We start from the raw sequence: 19,552 nt of genomic DNA, 5'->3' as shown, positions 1-19,552 counted from the left end.
TACTCTTTAAGATAAACTTGGTTTTCTTTTGCTGTATGGCTGCTGCTTATATATCTAAAATTACTACTATATTGATAACTCATTTTGCTAGGTTTGCCCTAGCTACTCTTTTTATATCAGGGGTTCTTAACCTTTTTTGTTCCATGGACACTTTTGCCAGTCAGGTGAAAACCACACACCCCTTCTTAGAACGTAGCAGTAGATAGTTTTATGACATGCAGCTAGCATTGGGTCTAACAACTACTGTAATTTTGAAGTATGAATGAGCATAAGTGATTTTTCGAGATGTGCAGCAACTGTAATGTGATATGAAATGAATACTACTGTAATTTATTGCATACATTCAAAAGTGAAGGAAATGCTAGATTTCAGTTAGAGGTCAGAGAAGATAAAGATAATAAGTTGATTTTTTTCATTTCAAGCTCACAGACTCCCTGAAATATTTCCACAGATCCCTTGTTTTATATATACCCTGCCTTTTGTTCTTTTCCAACCCTTCTTTGTCTACTTCTGTGGACCTGTCTTAGTTTTAATAACTGCTTGATCAGTTCCTAAAGTTTCCTTGTATTAGGGCATTTTCAATCTGTGAATCAAACATGGTAATTCTTTAAACTCTTTACAACTTGATTTAAATTTTGAAAGATTATCAGATAGTGGCTCTCCTAAACCCTTGAAAAATGCCAGTAATTTGAGGATTTCTATTTCTTGATACCAGTTAATGTGGTATTTTACTAAATATATGAAACTAAATTGATTGTTCCTTGCTGATATTTCTTTTCTCTGCTGTAACTTTAAAATGAGTCTTCTTTGCTAGGAAACTTCTAAGAATAGATAGAATAATGAAACCAGCAAGTTTTTTTGACAGCTGCTTTATGAACATCCTTTCCCATTTACATTCTGTTATAGCTATTAGAAAATGTGAAAAGATTTTGTTTCATTTTGACATCTCACTGTGTGAATAGAAAACCATTCTATCATTGAATCTGTGTCTGTCACTATTTTAGGCTCCTTACAAAGACTTAAAAGCAAGCTGGCAAAATAGGTAAGAGCTGGTGCTCGTATTCAGGTAGATTTAGATCTCCGCTCTTCCATCTGATCGCCTTTTGCTCTTCCACAGGTTACTGAACCTCTCTAAGGCCCTGTTCCCTTATTGGTTAAAACTGGGAAAATAGTGTAATTGTAGGTAGTAAGTTACTTGAAGATTGAGTGAAATCTTTCGTAAAGAGTTTAAAATATTATTTGGTACATAATAAGTTGACAAATATAAATTTTAACAATAAAAATAAAGAGTATTTGTATTCAAGGGACTTATGGTCTTTTAATGAAGGTATGATAAATTATAAATAATTAGAATTAGAAAGACTTTGACACATAGTAGACAGTAATTATTGAATGAATGCACCTTGAAAGATAAATGAGGGAAGAGGAGGAAAAAGGAAGTAACATTCTAGGCAGAGAGAGAAGCATAATAAAAAGCAGAGAGGATGCAGAATACCTATTGGGTATTCCTGGGTGATTTTAACTGGCAAAATGGGGTCCAAGAAGAGGTGGGTGAGGAGTGATTGGGAAGTTAAAATGGAGCCAGGTTATGAAGAACCTTGCACGCTTTTAGGGGTCAATCTCAAGAGTTTGGGTTTTCTTCGGTTGGTGGGGGGAAGTCATTGAAGGATTTTGAATGGCAAATAATAGGATCATAACTGTACTTCAGGAAGATGCACTTAGCATTGGGGTTTTCAAATGTTAACTCTTGGAGTTGTTTTTTTGGTGAGTTTGTGTTGAAAATTACATTGGGTGAAGTAATTCAGCAGCAGCTTTTTAGAGTTGAGGAGGAGGGGGAGCTTCTCTGGTTGAGGTGGGGGATAAGTATTACCCTCCTAGCACCTCCTCCCAATGGTCTGACCTCAAAGAACTGAATTTTTATTTGACAATTTCATTTGGGAGGAACGTTTAAGAACGCAACAAAGTAGTAATATAGTGGCTTGCATTAGAAAGGAGATTGATTGGAGAAAGTTGTCTAATAAGAGGATTTTTGTAATAATCTTGGCATGAAGTGAAAATGAAGAGGATCTTTTGGAAGAGAGAGATTATAGAGGCAAGAACTCATAGGACTTGATGGTGTACAAATCCCAGAGGTGACTGATCTTCCAGTGTAACAGTACATTAACTATACATGCACCCTTGACTAAATGTTTGAAATTATTTTAATTTTGACAGGTACAAAATCAGCATGCAAAAGAGGAGTCTCTTGCTGATGACCTCTTTAGGTAAAGTTTAATTTCAGCTTTCTCATATATCTTTGAGAGAGAGAAAAATCAGTTCTGTTCATAGAGATTAAATACTTGGTTTTTTCTGTCCTTATAAATAGGCACTTAGTCCTTCACCTAATGCATGGGTGCTTTTTATTTTATTTTTTAAACATATGTATTGTTTTTACTACTTGAGGACCTCTTAATGGGGTTTACTGGATATAGCCTTAAGGTTTGGGGTGGGGATGATTCCGTTTTGATATATCACAGGTACTTGTATATCTATATGGGGGCATTCAGGCAAAATTTCCTGAGATGGGCAAAGGGCACATATATTTGTGACATTTTCAGCAATGAGCAGAATCATGAAGGAATAGGTTTTGAGTTAAGGCAGGTAAAATCCCAGACCATTTGTTTAGTTTTCATTGGTACATATGTAAAAACAAAAGGCTAGGTGAGAATTTCAAAACAGGTATTTGGGGAAGTTTTAGAGGAATGGGTGATTATAATTTAATTCTGATTTAACACATTTTTAGCATTTTTGTACACTTAAACCTAATAATAATTATTCCTAAAATATTACATTATAGGTCAGTACTGGCTAGGAGAGAATATTTTCCCAAACTTACTTAAAGGTAGAACCAAGAAGTACTATAATTTCTTGAGTCTGACAATTCGATTCTCCAATTTCATTATTGACATGACAGTATGAATCATTGGTAAAAATGTTGACAAACAATATTTCTTTTCCATCGATGGACATATGAGAATATCTGGTTGCAAGCTACATTTGTTTAATTTTTATAGGAGAAAATTTTGTAAAAGGATAATTATATTTTAGGTTCATTATGTACTTTTATGCAAATGCTATACTTTAATTTGGGGACTAGGCCGGTCTGTTCCCAAAACTGGAAAAAGTAAAAACACATTTTGATTTTATAAATGTTGTTTTCGTTCATGATTTTGGTGCATACATGTTTTTTGTTGTTGCTGATGGTTTTGTTTTTACCAAATATTCATCAAAGGGATAAATAGAAGTAAAAGATGTCAGGGCTTAATATCTGATCCTGTGGGCAGAATTGGCACTCTAATCCTGTTTGTCAAAATGTGTGGCTATATTTTGAAAGAACCTTTATTAAAAATGAAAGAAATGCCATCATTTATCTAGATAACATTTAACTGTATTTCTTTATTTGCAGATATAACCCTAATGTAAAACGGAGAAGATAACTGAGGATTTTATAAAGCAGTACAGGAAAACATTTCCTAATAAGCATTTACTTCTTTTGTCTTGAAGTACATGCATATAGTGTATAAAAGGGATTTAAATTACAAATACTTTATGGCCTACCTTTGTTAAATAAAAAACTCCATCTCTTGTGTGTGTAACAAAGGTGTCCTTTCTTCATTTCATCTCATGGTAAATTTTCTTCATTTCTAAAAGTGTTTCTTATTTATTGAATAGTTAATATCATTATAGTTCAAAATTCTGAAAGTATATAAGGATAAAGACTGAAATGTCTCCTTTCCATTACTGCCACCTAGCTACTTGGTTCTGCTTCCTAGAAGAAATCCATGATAACTATTTCTTGTGAGTCTTCCCAGAGGTTTTTAATGCATATTCAAATTTTTATGCATATCATTTTACATAACATCCTAACATCCTAACAAATGATAGCGTAACATAGTGGTGTTTTGTTTTGTTTTTTTTTAAGATTTATTTATTTATTTAATTCCCTCCCTCCCCCAGTTGTCTGTTCTCTGTGTCTGTTTGCTGCGTCTTGTTTCTTTGTCGTCAGTGGCACGGGAAGTGTGTGCGGCGCCATACCTGGGCAGGCTGCACTTTCTTTCACGCTGGGCGGCTCTCCTTACGGAGCGCACTCCTTGCGCGTGGGGCTCCCCTACGCAGGGGACACCCCTGCGTGGCAGGGCACTCCTTGTGCGCATCAGCACTGCGCATTGGCCAGCTCCACACGGGTCAAGGAGGCCCGGGGTTTGAACCGCGGACCTCCCATGTGGTAGAAGGCCGCCCTAACCACTGGGCCAAGTCCGTTTCCCAACATAGTGTTTTGTACCTTGCTCTTTTCATTTAATAGATTTGAAGATCATAGGCATATCAAAACATGTTTTTTTTTCTTTTCATTATACTGTATTCTTCCCTGAGCTGACCCAAATTAAATGGATTTCAGTGTTGAAGATGTCACCCACATGTAGTTCTAGCACTGCAAATTGAAGACAATATAGAAGACTATCAGGTTTGTGGTTAAGCTTAGCAGAATGGTGAAGGGCTATCCACCCTTTTTGATGGTCTCACTGAACTGGGTGTGCCTCTGTTTTGAGCTTCTTAGAGTTCTAGTTTTCCTATCTATAAAATAGAAATGGTAAGACTTTCTCCTTTCTACCCGAAAGGGAGATGGTAAGAAAAAAAAAAAGATGTCTTTTTTCAAATTTCGTTCATACATTGGAATTACAGTGAAGTCTTTTTATCAGCTCTAAGGACTTTATGCCCCAGAAAGTAGAATAAACCTTTTATACAAAAAGGCTTCCTGGTGTCACATGGGTTCTCATATCCTAATAAGTTTACTGCTGCTAGGTTTTTGTGGAAGATTCAGTATTCCTCAAAACTCAGTCAAGGGAAGTCATTACATTTAAGTATCTACCTAAAAAATTTCTACCTTTTACCAATCCTCAGAACATATTTCCTTTCAGGGGATAATTTCTAAATGTCATAGTTTTATTTATTTTATTTTCTTAGTTTTATTCTCACCCTTCATTATTCCTTCAAATTTTTTTGTCCAAGAAACGTTCTTAAACATGTACTGTACACAAAGCATTGCCCTCCTTAACACTAAAAGTAGCCAGAGATTAATGAGTCATAGTCTCTGGTCTGTAAGAACTGACAGTCTGAATTTTTAAATTCCCTTTAAGTTTGATTTAGTGTAAAAAGTATTGTTAAATAGTTGAAGCTTCCCTTAGCTTTGCATAGATGCTTCACTTCTGCTCAGTCTTTAGAAGGCTGCTAGCTCTGACCTGAAAAACTTCAGTAACAGCCCTCTTTTGATAGGGTTTGTGCCTTTTTTTCTGGCCTTGTTAGGGATGTTTTCAAAGCTTGGGGGGGTGGGGGAATCGGGGGAAGTAAGCAGATAATAAGCTACCTTCCTTTCTCTGTTAATCAGATGCATGAGAACTATGTCCCCTATTTCTACCCTAGGGTTTTAGGATCTGTGGAACAGCCTATCTTCCTGATGGGCGAGGAAGTAGTCTAGGGTTTTGGCCACAATCAAAATTGTCCATACCTCAGCAGCACTTTCAGAGTGGCATGCCTTCTTCCCTTTCTATTCAGTATTCCTGCCAAACTTCTTTGTAATTCCACAACTGAAGCTTTGTCATTGGTGTACATCTGGTTATCTGGATTTTAATCATGACCCTAATTCCTTCCTAAATGGATGCAGTACATTGAGACTTGGGTCAAGTCTCCTGTCTCAAGTTTAACAAGACCTCCTTTATAACTTGTTTCTGAACATTTGTGCCTTTTTTATCAGGTTATCAATTGTGAATATATAGCATAAAAATAGTGAATCACCCTACTTCCCTTTATAAGGGGTTGATAAATGAGTTGGGCATAGGCATTTTACTGCTCTAAACAAGAACTGAATGTCACTTCTGATCTGCCACTGTGAAGGCTAGCTTTCCAAACAAGGGAAACAGTACTTCTTAAAATGAAGCATCCGCTTTGTTAGCAGATAGCACAAGTCCTTAAATGTCAGACCAAGAGGTCTGCATTTTATTCTAGGTAATGGGGAGCTGTCAACAGTTTTTGAATGGGAAATTCAAAATTAGTGTTAATTCTGTATAAGTTACATTAGGAAATGGAGACGAGATGTCCATATCTATACAGAAACCTAATTGAATCAAACAGAAAACACTATGGTATTTGTAAGCAGGAAAGGATTTAAGACAAGTGTGTGCTTAAAATAGACTGGGAGCAAGTTCTAACCTGGACCTTCAAGAACAATTCTCAGAACAATTAGACTTACATAGCTTTTACCTCTGATTTCTCACTGGAGCTGTGTGTTAAGAATACATTGTGTACCTATGATCCAGAGAACAGGAAGCTGAAATCCAGAAGTCCAGCTGCTCATTTCTCTGGAGAATGGGGAATGAAACAATACTGCATGGTTTCCTTGTTTGACTAAAGAGCAAAGAGAAACTGGCCTCTACCTCATTTTCATCTTCCACATTGCAGGAGGGTGCATCTACTTGGAAGGACCTAATGATTATAGGTCTAATTGCGTCCTTTGAAAGGATATCTTAGCCATTCGTATATCTTCTTTGGAGAAGTGTCTGTTCAAATCTTTTTCCCATTTTTCAAATGGGTTGTCTTTTTATTTTTAAGATATAGGAGTTCTTTATATATACAGGATATAAGTCTCCTATCAGATATGTGGTTACCAAATATTTTCTCCCATTGTGTAGGCTCTCCATTCACTTCTTGACAAACCTTTGAGGTCCAGAAGGCTTTAATTTTGAGGAAGTCCCATTTATATATTTGTTCTTTTGCTGCTCGTGTTTCAGATGTGAAGTTCATGAAGCCATTTCCTATTACAGGGTCCTGTAGATGCTTCCCTACATTGCTTTCCAAGGTCTTTATGGTCTTAGCTATATTTAGATCTTTGATCCATCTTGAGTTGATTTTTGTATAAGGTGTGAGTTGGTAATCCTCTTTCATTCTTTTACATATGAATATCCAGTTCTCCAGGCACCATTTGTTGAAGAGGCCCAAAAAAAAAAAAAAAAAAAAAGGGATGTAGAATGTAGACACAGGAATAAATGGAAGAAATTGCCTTGCCACTATACATACAGGGCAACACCTATAGCAGTGATGAAAGGCAAAACGTCAAAAACAAAGCTTTTTCATTTTTTGATACCCCAATTTCTTTTGTTAAGTTTTCTAAATTAATATGTATTCTATATCTAACCTTTAACCATCACTATATTCCATTTTATTATTAATGGAACCTGGCAATATATTGGCTTCATTTTTAAAGAAGTTTCAGACCACAGAGATGCGCCACGGCTTCGGTAGCGATGGCAGCTCTCCCAGGCCTAGGCCCCGCTAGCCCCTCCCCCAGGAGACCGTTGCAGCCGGCCACCCCTACTCCTCTGTAACCATGTGCGACCAAAAGGCCGTGATCAAAAATGCGGACATGTCAGAGGAGATGCAACAGGACTCGGTGGAGTGCGTGACTCAGGCGCTGGAGAAATATAACAGAGAAGGACATTGCAGCGCATATCAAGAAGGAGTTTGACAAGAAGTACAACCCCACCTGGCACTGCATTGTGGGGAGGAACTTTGGTAGTTATGTGACACATGAAACCAAGTACTTCATCTACTTCTACCTGGGCCAAGTGGCCATTCTTCTGTTCAAATCCGGTTAAAGCATGGACTGACACCCACCCAGTGATCCATCCAAAAACAAGGACTGCAGCCTAAACTCCAAATACCAGAGACTGAAATCCTCAGCCTTGCTAAGGGAATACCTCGATCTCTGAACCTTTATTGTGTTGTTTTGTACAGGGCATTCTCTGTACTAGTTTGTTGTGGTTATAAAACAATTTGCAGAACAGCTTATATTTGTATTTATTTTCTAGTCCATACTCTCCCTGCCCCATGTTTTCTCTTTCAAAAACCATTCCTTTCAAACAAAATAAATCTGTTGGAGATGTGAAAAAAAATGGCAGCAGAGGAACACTGGTGTGGAGTGTTATTGTACATAAAAATGTTTGGATATTTTCATCGTGGTTTCAGTTAAAAACAACTGAGGGAGTGCTGAGTTCCTAGCCAGGGGAGCTCTATCACATTCCCCAATGGAACAGCAACAATCCCCCAACTGCAATGGCAAAGACCAATAAAGATGGATGATCCAACAATGAGCCCTTGATACTGATGGCTACGATTATGAGCCCGGGTCCCGGAAATATGAACTAGGCCTAGAGTTACCTTCTGAGAGCCTCCATGTTGCTCAAATGTGGCTACTCTAAAACAAACTCAGCATGTAAATGCAATACCTCCCCCCAGTGTGGGACATGACTCCCGGGGATGATCCTCCCTGATGCCAAGGGATTACTACCAAGCACCAGCTGATGGTGTAACTAGAAAAAGACCATGAATAAAAGGGTCAACTCAGACAAGCAGAATATCTCAGCCTACATACAATATCAGGTGTTAAAAACTGCTTTGTGACTTTGGAAAGAAGGGGGAAATGGAAAGAACAAATGAGTTTATTGGCTATGAGTCTCCAAAAAAGAGTCAGGAGGTCATCAGAGAGGTAATGCTTATGCACGCCTCAGCAGGGTCCCAGAGACAGCCAAAGTAGATAGAAGCTCAGGTACTGGTTCTCCTGAGGGCTACAGAGACCCACAGGTTCTGTGGTCATGGCAGATGGCTCTGGAGTTCAGTGCCATGTCTGTTGGCCCTACTTTGGAGTGTTCCTAAGTGATGGAGTTGGACTCAGATATGACCTTTCCACACATGCCTCCTCTGTTACTTTTACTGGACCTGTGGTTGGCACTGGGGTTGGTGTATACTCAAGAGACCTGTATCTCTGGGCTGTCCATGTGACAGCCAGGCCCTGAGCCTCAGCAAACTTGCAACTCCTACTGTCTGGTTTATTGGACTTACCCTGTCCAGCTAATAGGGAGGTGAAGAAGGTCAACCACCACACCAGGGAGCCAAGAGTGCCTACAACTGCAAGCAGGAGAATTGCATCCATCATCCATGTGGAATCTAAGCCCCCTCTTGATATAGAGGGGGAGTGGACATAACCATACCAGGGTTCACAGGCTGGAGGAATAGAGTATGGATTAAAGTAGACTTACTGATATTCTACTATGGAACTACTGTGATTAGTAATGGAAGAAATTGTAGCATTGATGTGGAGAGAGTGGCCACAGTAGCTGCTGAGGGTAGGGAGAGGGAAGAAGAGATATGTGGGAGCATTTTCAGGACTTGGAGTTGTCCTGGGTGGTACTTCAGGGAGAGATGCTGGACATTGTATGTCCTGCCATGGCCCACTGGGTGGACTGGGGGAGAGTGTAAACTATAATATAAACCACTATCCATGTGGTACAGCAGTGCTCCAAAATGTATTCACCAAATGCAATGAATGTGCCATGATGATGAAAGAGGTTGTTGATGTCGGAGGAGTGGGGTGAGGGGGGTGGGGGGTATATGGGGACCTCATTTTTTTTAATGTTAACATTAAAAAAAAAAAAAAGGAAAAAAAGAGATATCTTGAATCTCCAACTCCCAGTACCTATGGATGTGACCTTACTTGGAAATAAGATTGTTGCAGAAGTACTCAAGTTAGATGAGGTCATTGAATTAGGGTGGGCTCTAATTCATTATGATTGGTGTCCTTAGAAGATAAGAGAAAAAGACATACAGACACAGAGAGAAGAATGCCATGTGAACACAGATACAGGAGCAAGAGGGGCAGAGGCTGGAGTGCTGCCACAAGACAAACACCTGGAAGAGGCAAGGAAGGATTCTTTCCTAGAACTTTCATAGGGAGCATGGCCCAGACTACTCCTTCATTTTGGACTGTCTTCCAGAACTGAGAGAGAATAAATTTCTGTTGTTTTAAGACAGCAAATTTGTGATGATTTGTTACAGTACTCTTAGGAAATGAATACACTACTCAACCTACTTGCAGACAGAACTCTAGCTGCAAAAGGAGTAAGGAAATACACCTTTAAAGCTTCTCAGCCTCTCTAGGGAGTGGGATGAGGTGAGCCAAACTATAGTAACTACTACAGGCATCAAGAGCAACTAAGTGATTATAGAAAAATTGGGGAGATAATGGTGATGATTGTACAACATTGTGAATGTAATTTATGCCACTAAATTATACTGTTAAAAATAAAGTGGCAAATTTTAGATTGCACCACAAATTTTAAACATGTACTTTTTTTTGAATGGCTTAATATATTGTTTGTCTGCTTTAGGAAAATAAAGAGATCATGCAAATAGTATAGGGGTTATGAACAGTTAAACTATAATTGCAGTGACACTGGAAAGAATATTGGACACCTTAGAAGCAGAATCAACAGGGTTTATCAATTGATGAAATGTTAGAGAAGTAGATGAATGTTTATCAATTCTATTAAAATTTTTAAAGAACATTTGGGTTCACTAATTTCATCTACTGGCTTTCTATTTTGTTAATTTCTTTCCTTCTATTTATTTTGGGTTTAATCTGCTCTTCTAGCCCCTAAATGTGGGAGCTTAGATATTGGTTTTAAACCTTTCTTTTCTACTATCATTATTTAAAGCTGTAAATCTCCCTCTAGTAACTGCTTTAGTAGTATGTGATAAATTGATTTTTTAAATCAGTTCAAAATTTCTAATTTCCTTGTGATTTCTTCATTGACATGTTTTATTTCTAAATATTTTTCCATACACTAGTTTATTACACTACTTTTCTGTTCAGGATTTCAAATTCTTCTTTGCACTCACTCAATGTCTTTTTTTTTAAAGATTTATTTATTTCTCCCCTCTCCCCCCTTACTGTCCCCTTGATGTCATTTATCTATTTGACCATATTGTCTTTCAACTCATTAATTTGATTTTGAAAATTTGTGCACATGTCACAGATTAGGTCTCTCAAATTCTGCATCTCTTCTGGGGCTTTGATATATTCCTTTTTGGGGGCCATGTCTTTCTTCTATTTTCTTAGTATGGCTTGTAATTTTTTGCTGACATTTAGGCATCTGATTAGGATGTAGTTTACTCAGATGCTCAATTTCTTTCTTTTTTTAGGGATTTAGTAGCAGCAGGCTGTTGGTTACCACTGCTTTTTGATTTTTGATTCTTGGCTCAACCTGGATTGTTAGGATTTCTTGCCAGTTGCTCAAAACTGGGTACTGGACCCAGTAATTGGTTGTGGAGTCACTTCAAAGGGCCTTGGGAGGGAGTCAGTAGAAGCTAGAAAAAGCCTCTCCTTATTTTTAATTTTCTTGTGTGTACTTCCTTGGTCTACCAGCAGATGGCACTCTTTGGCAGCTCTCAGTCCATTGCCTAGTTGGAGTGTATTTGTTGCAACACAAACTGGATCAATGTGATAGAGCTTCCTGTCTGGAGGCCATGAGCCTTGCAATTCAAACTTTCTCTGAAACAGTTCTCCAGCTTTCTCTGGCAGCTCCCTCCCTTTTCCCAGGTCAGTAATATTTTCACATTTCCATTTCCCTCTGAGTCCTCAACAATCAGTCCCTGTTAGTAGAGGAGGAGATTGGGAGGGTTGCATATCTTTAATCCCTTGCTGGCTCCAAGGCAAACAATGGAACAGCCCCACCTGGCCTGGAAGGGCTGCTGGGACATAGCAGACCAAATTTGTGAGTCAAAAGCTGAGTCAGCTTTAGGCTGTGTCCCTCTCCCCTTTCTTGGGGCATCCTCGATAATTCATCACTGCCAGAAGAGAGGCAGGTTGCCAGGGTTGGATTTCTCCAGTCCTTCCCCAGCTCCCAGGACAAACAGTGTGTGGTTCCACCTGGCCTGGAAGGGCTTGTGAAACAAAGCAGACCAAACTTGTGGGTCAGAAGCTGAGTCAGCCTTAGGCTGAGTCCCTCTCTCTCCCCTTTCCTGGAGTGGAAGATCCCTGGAGCCAACTTTGTAGTCAGGCTCAGAGGCTCCAAAATTCTAAAGTGTCTTTAGTGTGGGGGATGGTGCAGGCAGCAGCAGCCACTGGTTTCAACTTACAGTTCTGTCATTACAATTTCCCATCCTTTGTCCCCTCTCCTCTGGACAGTGTCCAGTCTTTGCCTGGTATCCTAAACCCTAGAAGATCTTTTTCTAGGCTATTTCAGCCTGTCCTTAGCTATTTTTCTGGAGGAGAAGAGAGTCACTAGTTTATTACTATTTATTTCTATGTATTATGATTTCAAAATTAATTCCACTGTGGTCAACTATCATACTTGGTAAAATTATAATTTTTTCAAGTTACTGAGACTTGTTTCATGGGGAAGCATATTGGTGACCTATTATGGTGAATGTTTTACGTGCACTTAAAAGAGAATTGTGTATCTGCAGTTATGGTCAGTGATTCATAGTGCTACTGAAATCTTTTATACCCTTTCTGGCTTTTTACTACTTGTTTGGCCAGTTACTGAAAGAGAAATACTAAACTCTCCAACTATAGTTGTGGATTTGTCTCTCTTTAGTTCCATCAATTTTTGTCTCATCTTGAACTTAGTAGGTGCATACACATTTAGGTATGTCTTCTGGATTAATTAAACCTTTTAGCATTACGAAATTCTCTATTTCCAGTATTACTCCGTGCCTTGAACTCTCCTGTCTTATGATTAGTGTTTGCAAATATATTTTTTCCATCCTGTTACTTATAAGCTATTGTTAACTATATTTACATGAATCTCTTGTAAGCATATTGCTGAAGCTTACTTTTTTTAATCCAGTCAGATAATCTTTGCCTCTAAATTGGTGGTGTTTTGTATATTTACAAGTAATATAATTATTGTATGGTTGGACTGAAGTCTATCATGCTTTCCCCGCCCCTCCCCTTTTTTTTTTTGTCCAATCTGGTCTTTTTCCCTCCTTATTTATCTTCCTTTTGGATTAATCAAGTATTTCTTAGCAACCATTTTATCTCCCTCTTGGCTTTTTTTTTTTTAATTAATTAATTGAAGTATATCACTCATATAAACATACATAAACAATAACTATATAATAATAGTTGTGAACTTACAAAACGAACATACATAACATCATACAGGACTCTCATAACTCTCCCTACCACCAATAATTTGCACTGTTGTTAAACCTTTTAAATTAATGACTAAAGAGCATTGTCAAAATATTACTACTAACCTAAGTGTTTTTCCCCCAAACAACCTTATTATCTTTATATCATTTATATATGAACATACATAAACAAGTGTATAGTAAAAATTGTGAACTTACAAAACAAACATGCATAACATCATACAGGGGTCTCATACATCAACCCTCCACCAACACCTTGCATTGTTGTGAGAAGTTTTTTACAAATTATGAAAGTATTGTCAAAATCTTACTACTAATCATAGTCCTTATCTTAATTTTGGTGTATTTTTCCTCCAACCCACCCTATTATTTTTTTAAAAATATATTTTTTTATGACAGAAATTGTAAACTTACAAAACAATCATGCATATGAGCAGAATTCCTAAACAATACCCCTCCATCAACACCCCACACTGTGGTGGAATATTTGCTACAGATAATATAATATCATCTGATTGTTACCATGTCCATAGTGTACATTTGGCTCAAATTTTCCATACTGCCTCATTATCAACACAGTACATCTTTTGCATAAATGCAAGAATATTATATTATTACTATAACTACAGTCCAGAGGTCACTCCAGCTGTATTTTTCCCATGCTTCTCCACATTCCCAACACCCTGCAGTAGTGATGTACATTTGCTCTAGCTCACAAAGGACACTCTTGCATCTGTACCATCAACCACAATTCTCATCTGCCTCTTGGTTCACTGTGCTATTCAGTTTCTAGATTATTCTCTAGCATTCTGTCACTTGGCATTTACATACCTAGACTACCATTTTCAGCCACATCCCCATTTATAAACTAACTGTTACTCACTGTTTGTTAACATCCACTCTATACATTTCCACACTTTTATAGTAAAGTTAATAAAAGTTCTACATACATTAATCAGTAGTCCATTTCATTCCTCCTCTGATCTCCTTTAAAAGTCCACCACCTACCACCAGGTTCTGAAGATATTTTACTATAATTTCTTCTAGAAGTTTTATGATTTTTGCTTTTATTTTTAGGTTTTGAGCCATTTTGAGTTAATTTTTGGATAAGGTGTGAGAAAGGGGTCCTCTTTCCTTCTTTCAGCTATGGATATCCAATTCTTTCAGCACCATTTGTTGAATGGATTGTTCTGCCCAAGCTGTGTGGGTTTGACAAGATAGTCAAAAATCACTTGATCATGTGAGGGTCTGTTTCTGAACCATACATTTGGTTCCATTGTTCTATGTGTCTGTTTTTACATCAGTACCATGCAGTTTTTACCACTATAACTAGGTAATATGATTTAAAGTCTGGAGATGAGTGTTTGTTTTTCCTTTTTATAATGTTTCTGGCTATTCAGGACCACTTACCCCCCAAATAAATTTGATGATCATGTTTTCTTTTTTTTTTTTTTTTTTTAATGCTGGTAGAATTTTTTATCGGGATTGCATTGAATCTGTATATCGATTTGAGTAGAATTAACATCTTAATGATATTTAGTCTTCCAATCCATGAGCATGGAATGTTCTTTCCGTTATTTAGGTCTTTTTTCATTTCTTTTAAAATTGAGTTGCAGTTTTCTAAATATAAGTGCTTTACATGATTGGTTAAGTTTATTCCTGACTATGAGTTTTATCTGTCATATTTTATTTTCACCACTTTTCTGACACTTTAAGTTACTTTTATTGATATACTCTTCATTTCTAGACCCTCTTCCAGGTCTCTCTCTCCTGTCTTCTTTTCAGGCTCTAGCACACTCTTTAGTAGTTCCTGAAAATCTGGTCTCTTGCTTAGAAATTCAGTTTCTGCTTATCTGTGAATATTCTAATCTTGCCCTCATTTTTGAAAGTTAGTCTTGCTGGGTATAAGATTCTTGGCTGGAAGTTTTTCTCTTGTAATATCTTAAATAAATCAGACCACTGTCTTCTTGCCTCCATGGTTTCTGGTGAGAAATCAGCATTTAATCTTATTGGATATCACTTATATGTTAAGCTATGCTTTTCTCTTGTTCTCAGAATTCTCTCTTTGTCTTTGGCATTTGACATTCTGATAGGTATGTGGCTCAGAGTTGGTCTATTCAGATTTTTTTCGATGAGAGTATGCTGTGCTTCTTGGACATGGATATCTATGTCCTTCAATAGGGTTGGGAAATTTTCTACCATTATTTCATCAGATATTCCTTCTACCCCGTTTCCCTTCTCTTCTCCTTCTGGGACACCCATGACAAGTATGTTTGCACACCTTTTGCTGTCATTTAGCTCCCTGAGACCTTGTTCAATTTTTTTTTCATTCTTTTCTTCATCTCTTCTTTTGTATGTTCACTTTCAGGGGCCATTTCCTCAAGCTCACCAATCCTTTCTTCTGCCTCCTCAAATCTGCTATTATATGATTCCAATGCTTTGTTTTGTTTTTTTTAGTATTTTATTTTTATTTATTTCTTCCCCTTCCCCCTTTTGGATCCAATGTTTTTTAAAGTTCATTTATTGCACCTTTCATTCCCATAAGATCTGCTATTTTTCTATATATGCTTTCAAATTCTTCTTTGTGCTCATCCAACATCTTCCTAATATCCTTAACCTCTTTAGCCATCTCATTGGATTTATTAAGATTTATTTCAACACTATGGTTAGTTCTCTCAACTCCTTTATGTCATCTGGGGGCTTGTTCCTTTAACTGGGCCATAGCTTCCTGTTTCTTGGTGTGGATTGTAATTTTTTGTTGGTGTCTTGGTGTCTGGCTTACTAGAGTTTTTATTCTGGGTGCAGTTTTTCTCTTTAGGGTTTCCTGCCCTTTCTCCCTTGCTGGTTGTGCAGTAGGAGCCAAGCATTTAGTTGGTGTTGTAAGCTGTGGAGGCTCAAGTTGTCCTCATTTTGCCAGGGAACAATGAAGCTTATTCCAATTTTCTCCTTTGCCAGGGGTAGGGACAAAGTCACGGCTGTGTGGAATAATCCAAGTAATGCAGGCCTAGCCTGTAGTTGCATAGAAAGACTAATGAAGCTTCATATCCCTTTCTCCCCTGCCTGGGGTGGGGATGGACCTGTAGGTGTGGGCAGAAGTCTATGTAGTACTGGTCCAAGATGACTATAGTTGCCCCAGTAGACTTTTGATTTTCAGTCTGTGCCAGCCAAATGTACCTGCAGTTACCTGGATAGGCTGGTCCAGAGCCCACCAGCCTCCTCCCTGCCAGAGGCAGGGCTGAAGCCTAGGCTAGTTCTGCAGGCCAATCTGGGTGAAAGAAATCAGTTCCTACCATCACTGTGATTTTTGATCGGCCAGGCTTCCCCTCAGGCTGGGGGTGGAGTCAAAATGGCAGCCACCAGCCTCTTTCCAACTTGGGCAGGTTCACACCCCAGCTCTTCCCTGGGTTATATCTTAGACAGCCAAGTCTACCAATCAGCAGCCAAAATCAGCAGTCAACCATCTCCTCCTTCCCCATTTTTGGAAATGGAGCTTCCACTTCCAGCCAAAGAGTAGTTCCTGGGGTGGCTCATGCTGTCAGGGTAAGATAATCACTGGTCTCTGTGGCTTGGCAAGTAATTTCCCAGAGAGGCTAGTGTAGGTCCCCGCACCTTCCTTCCTGCTGGAGGTGGCACTGGGGCCTTGGCTAGAGCTGCAATCTGACCTGAATGGAAATAAGCCAGTCCCCACCAGCACTGTGATTTTCAGTCTGCCTTGTGCCAGGCATGGAGTTAAGATGGTGGCTCCTGGCCTCTCTCCAACTTGGACAGGCTCAAACTTTATCTGTTCTCATGATTATACTTGAGCCCACTGAATTTACTTATCAGTAACTGAAATTGGTGCCCAACAGTCTCTTCCTTCCCTTTTGGGAAATGGAGCTTTCAATTCCAGGTGCGGAACAGCTCCAGAGGTTGCTTATGCCTCCAGTGGAGGATGGGCACCAGCCTCCATGGCATGGGGCACTCAACTTAGAATCTTCTCTGTAAATGAGCAGTCTCCATCTTCCATTACTTACCCCATTTGCAGTTCATTGAATTTCTTGGATCTGTGGGTTACTTATAATTTTTAAAATCAAATTTGGAATTTTTTCAGCTTTTACTTCTCTAAATATATATTTTCTCCCATCTCTCCTTCTCTCTTTCTGGATTCCAAATATTTGTTACGACACTTGATAATAATTTATTAATTAATAGTTTTTGGTTAATTTAAAATGTGACTTTTTTTAAATTTTTAAATTTATTTTTTAAATGATTTATATTATTCTTTTTACATTTTTTTTGCCCTGATCCTTTCCCAAAAGTATGTTATTAAATCAGTTCATTGTTTTTTAGTCTTTTACCTCTCTGCACTCTGGATAATTTCTAACAACCTGTCTTCAAGTTCATTGATCTTTTTCTTTTTTTTTTTTTTTTTAATTTTTTTATTTTTTATTGACTTTGTAATAATATTACATTAAAAATATATATGTGAGGTCCCATTCAACCCCATCCCCCCACCCCCCCCCCTCTCCCCCCCCCCAACAACACTCATTCCCATCATCATGACACATCCATTGGATTTGGTAAGTACATCTTTGGGCACCTCTGCACCTCATATACATTGGTTCACATCATAGCCCATACTCTCCTCCATTCCATCCAGTGGGCCCTGTGAGGATTTACAATGTCCGGTGATTGCCTCTGAAGCACCATCCAGGGCAGCTCCATGTCCCAAAGACGCCTCCACCTCTCATCTCTTCCTGCCTTTCCCCATACCCTTCGTCCACTATGTCCACTTTTCCCATTCCAATGCCACCTCTTCTATGTGGACATTGGATTGGTTGTGTCCATTGCACCTCTATGTCAAGAGGAGGGTCAGATTCCACCTGGATGCTGGATGCAATCCTCCCATTTTCAGTTGTAATCACTCTAGGCTCCATGGTGTGGTGGTTGTCCTTCTTCAACTCCATCTTAGCTGAGTGTGGTAAGTCCAATAAATCAGATTGTAGGTGCTGGAGTCTGTTGAGGCTCAGGATCTGGCTATCACATTGTCAGTCCAGAGATTCAAATCCCCTAAATATATCTTAAACCCCAACATTAACTGCACCTCCAGCACATTGGCATGAAAGTCTTATGAAGGGAGATCCCATCTGAGTCCAGATTCATCACACATAAACACCATTTCCAAAGAGGGGCCATCTGCCCTGGTAGTTAACCCCATCGGCCATGACCATAACTCCCGTGGGTCTCTTTAGCCCTCAAAGGAACCAGTATCTGGGAGTTGTATCTGCTTTATCTGTCTCTCTGACTCTGCTCAGTTGTGCATGAGGGCAAACCTTCTGCCAGCCTCCAGACTCTTCATTGATCTTTTTCTTCTACACTTTATCTTAGCCAAAGATGAAGAAGGGATGATCTTTTTCTTCTGCAGTGTCATGTATTTCGTTTTTACTTGAGGATGTACTGTTCAGCTCTACAGTGTTCACTTGTCTCTTTAGAGTTTGTTGTGAGATTTCTGTATCTGTTCATTCATTATGTCAACAGTTCCTTTGTTTAATTATTTATATTAACTTTATTTAAAGTGCTTAACTGCTATTTCCATCATCTGTGTCAACTCTGGGTCTGTTTTTATTGCTTGTTTTTTTGTCCTGGTTTTATATCATGTTTCCTTGTTTCTCTGCAAAAAAAGTCGATTTTGCTTTTCTTTTAAAGAGTGTTGAGTTTTTTGTTTTGGCAGTTATTTTACAGGCAGGTCAGTTTGATCCTGGTGAGGTGTAGATTTAGGCTAAGGTGGATTAGAGGAACTCTGTTCCTAAGGCATGGCCTTTTTGGTATTTCAATATAATTTCTGGGATGTTGAGCAAGGTCTTACTGATATAGCCTGTGCATAAATTCAAAATTGTTTCCAAGTGTACCTAGTCCCTAAATGTCCAAATAAGTAATATAGGCCCTACAGTCTTTGAATGTTCAGAAAGGATGTAAGACTGAAGGTGTATTCAAGGTTACATACAGATGGAATGTGGAAGCTGGCTTGGAATGTAGGGAATATGCAACTCACCTGGAGGAAATAACCTGATACTCAGGTCAAACACTGAAGAAACTAACCAAAGGTTTGTTTGCATACCATCACCCTTTGTCTCCCTAATCTTAAACCTCTGTATAAAAGGGACTGAAAAATGCTATTCGGGGCTCAGTTATTATTAGGACAAGAGTCCGCCGAGTCTGGCCAGTTGAAATACACCAACTTCCTTCTCAGAGTTCTTGTGTCCTGGCCTTCAATACTGCACACACCCCACTTCTCTACAACATTTTGGGGGCCTGTCTGGGATTGCGCTGAGAAGGCCAGAGGCAGCAACAGTTGTTTGCCCCTCCTGGACGTCTCCAAGGAGGCCAGAAGGGCCCAGGCGAAACCCAGCCCTGGGTGCCCCTGGACACCCCATTTGAGTCCAAAAAGAGGTTGTGGTCTTCCCCGGAGCCCTCCCAGATGAACTGGAGGCACCGGAAGGTTTGAGAGACCCTGAAAACGAAGTAAGGAGTTCCGCACGTCAGACTGGTA

At 38.8% G+C, this 19,552-nt stretch overlaps 1 protein-coding gene and 1 pseudogene across 3 annotated transcripts in view; both read left to right on the top strand.

Moving 5' to 3' along the window:
- Nucleotides 1-3,639, top strand: part of NBN (nibrin) — a 73,282-nt gene extending 69,643 nt beyond the window's left edge. For all 3 annotated transcript variants that reach the window (XM_058275703.1, XM_058275704.1, XM_058275706.2), the window contains 2 exons: nucleotides 2,215-2,264; nucleotides 3,446-3,639. In XM_058275703.1, the coding sequence (XP_058131686.1) occupies nucleotides 2,215-2,264; nucleotides 3,446-3,476 (81 nt within the window). In that variant the 3' untranslated portion in view covers nucleotides 3,477-3,639. The remainder of the gene's footprint in view (nucleotides 1-2,214; nucleotides 2,265-3,445) is intronic.
- A 1,713-nt stretch (nucleotides 3,640-5,352) lies between these two features.
- Nucleotides 5,353-7,970, top strand: LOC131273279 (dynein light chain 1, cytoplasmic-like; annotated as a pseudogene).
- Nucleotides 7,971-19,552: the final 11,582 nt, after the last annotated feature.

The sequence above is a fragment of the Dasypus novemcinctus genome, chromosome 14 (genome assembly GCF_030445035.2).
Source record: "Dasypus novemcinctus isolate mDasNov1 chromosome 14, mDasNov1.1.hap2, whole genome shotgun sequence".
Lineage (NCBI taxonomy): Eukaryota > Metazoa > Chordata > Mammalia > Cingulata > Dasypodidae > Dasypus > Dasypus novemcinctus.
This window is presented reverse-complemented; position numbering and strand designations above follow the sequence as displayed.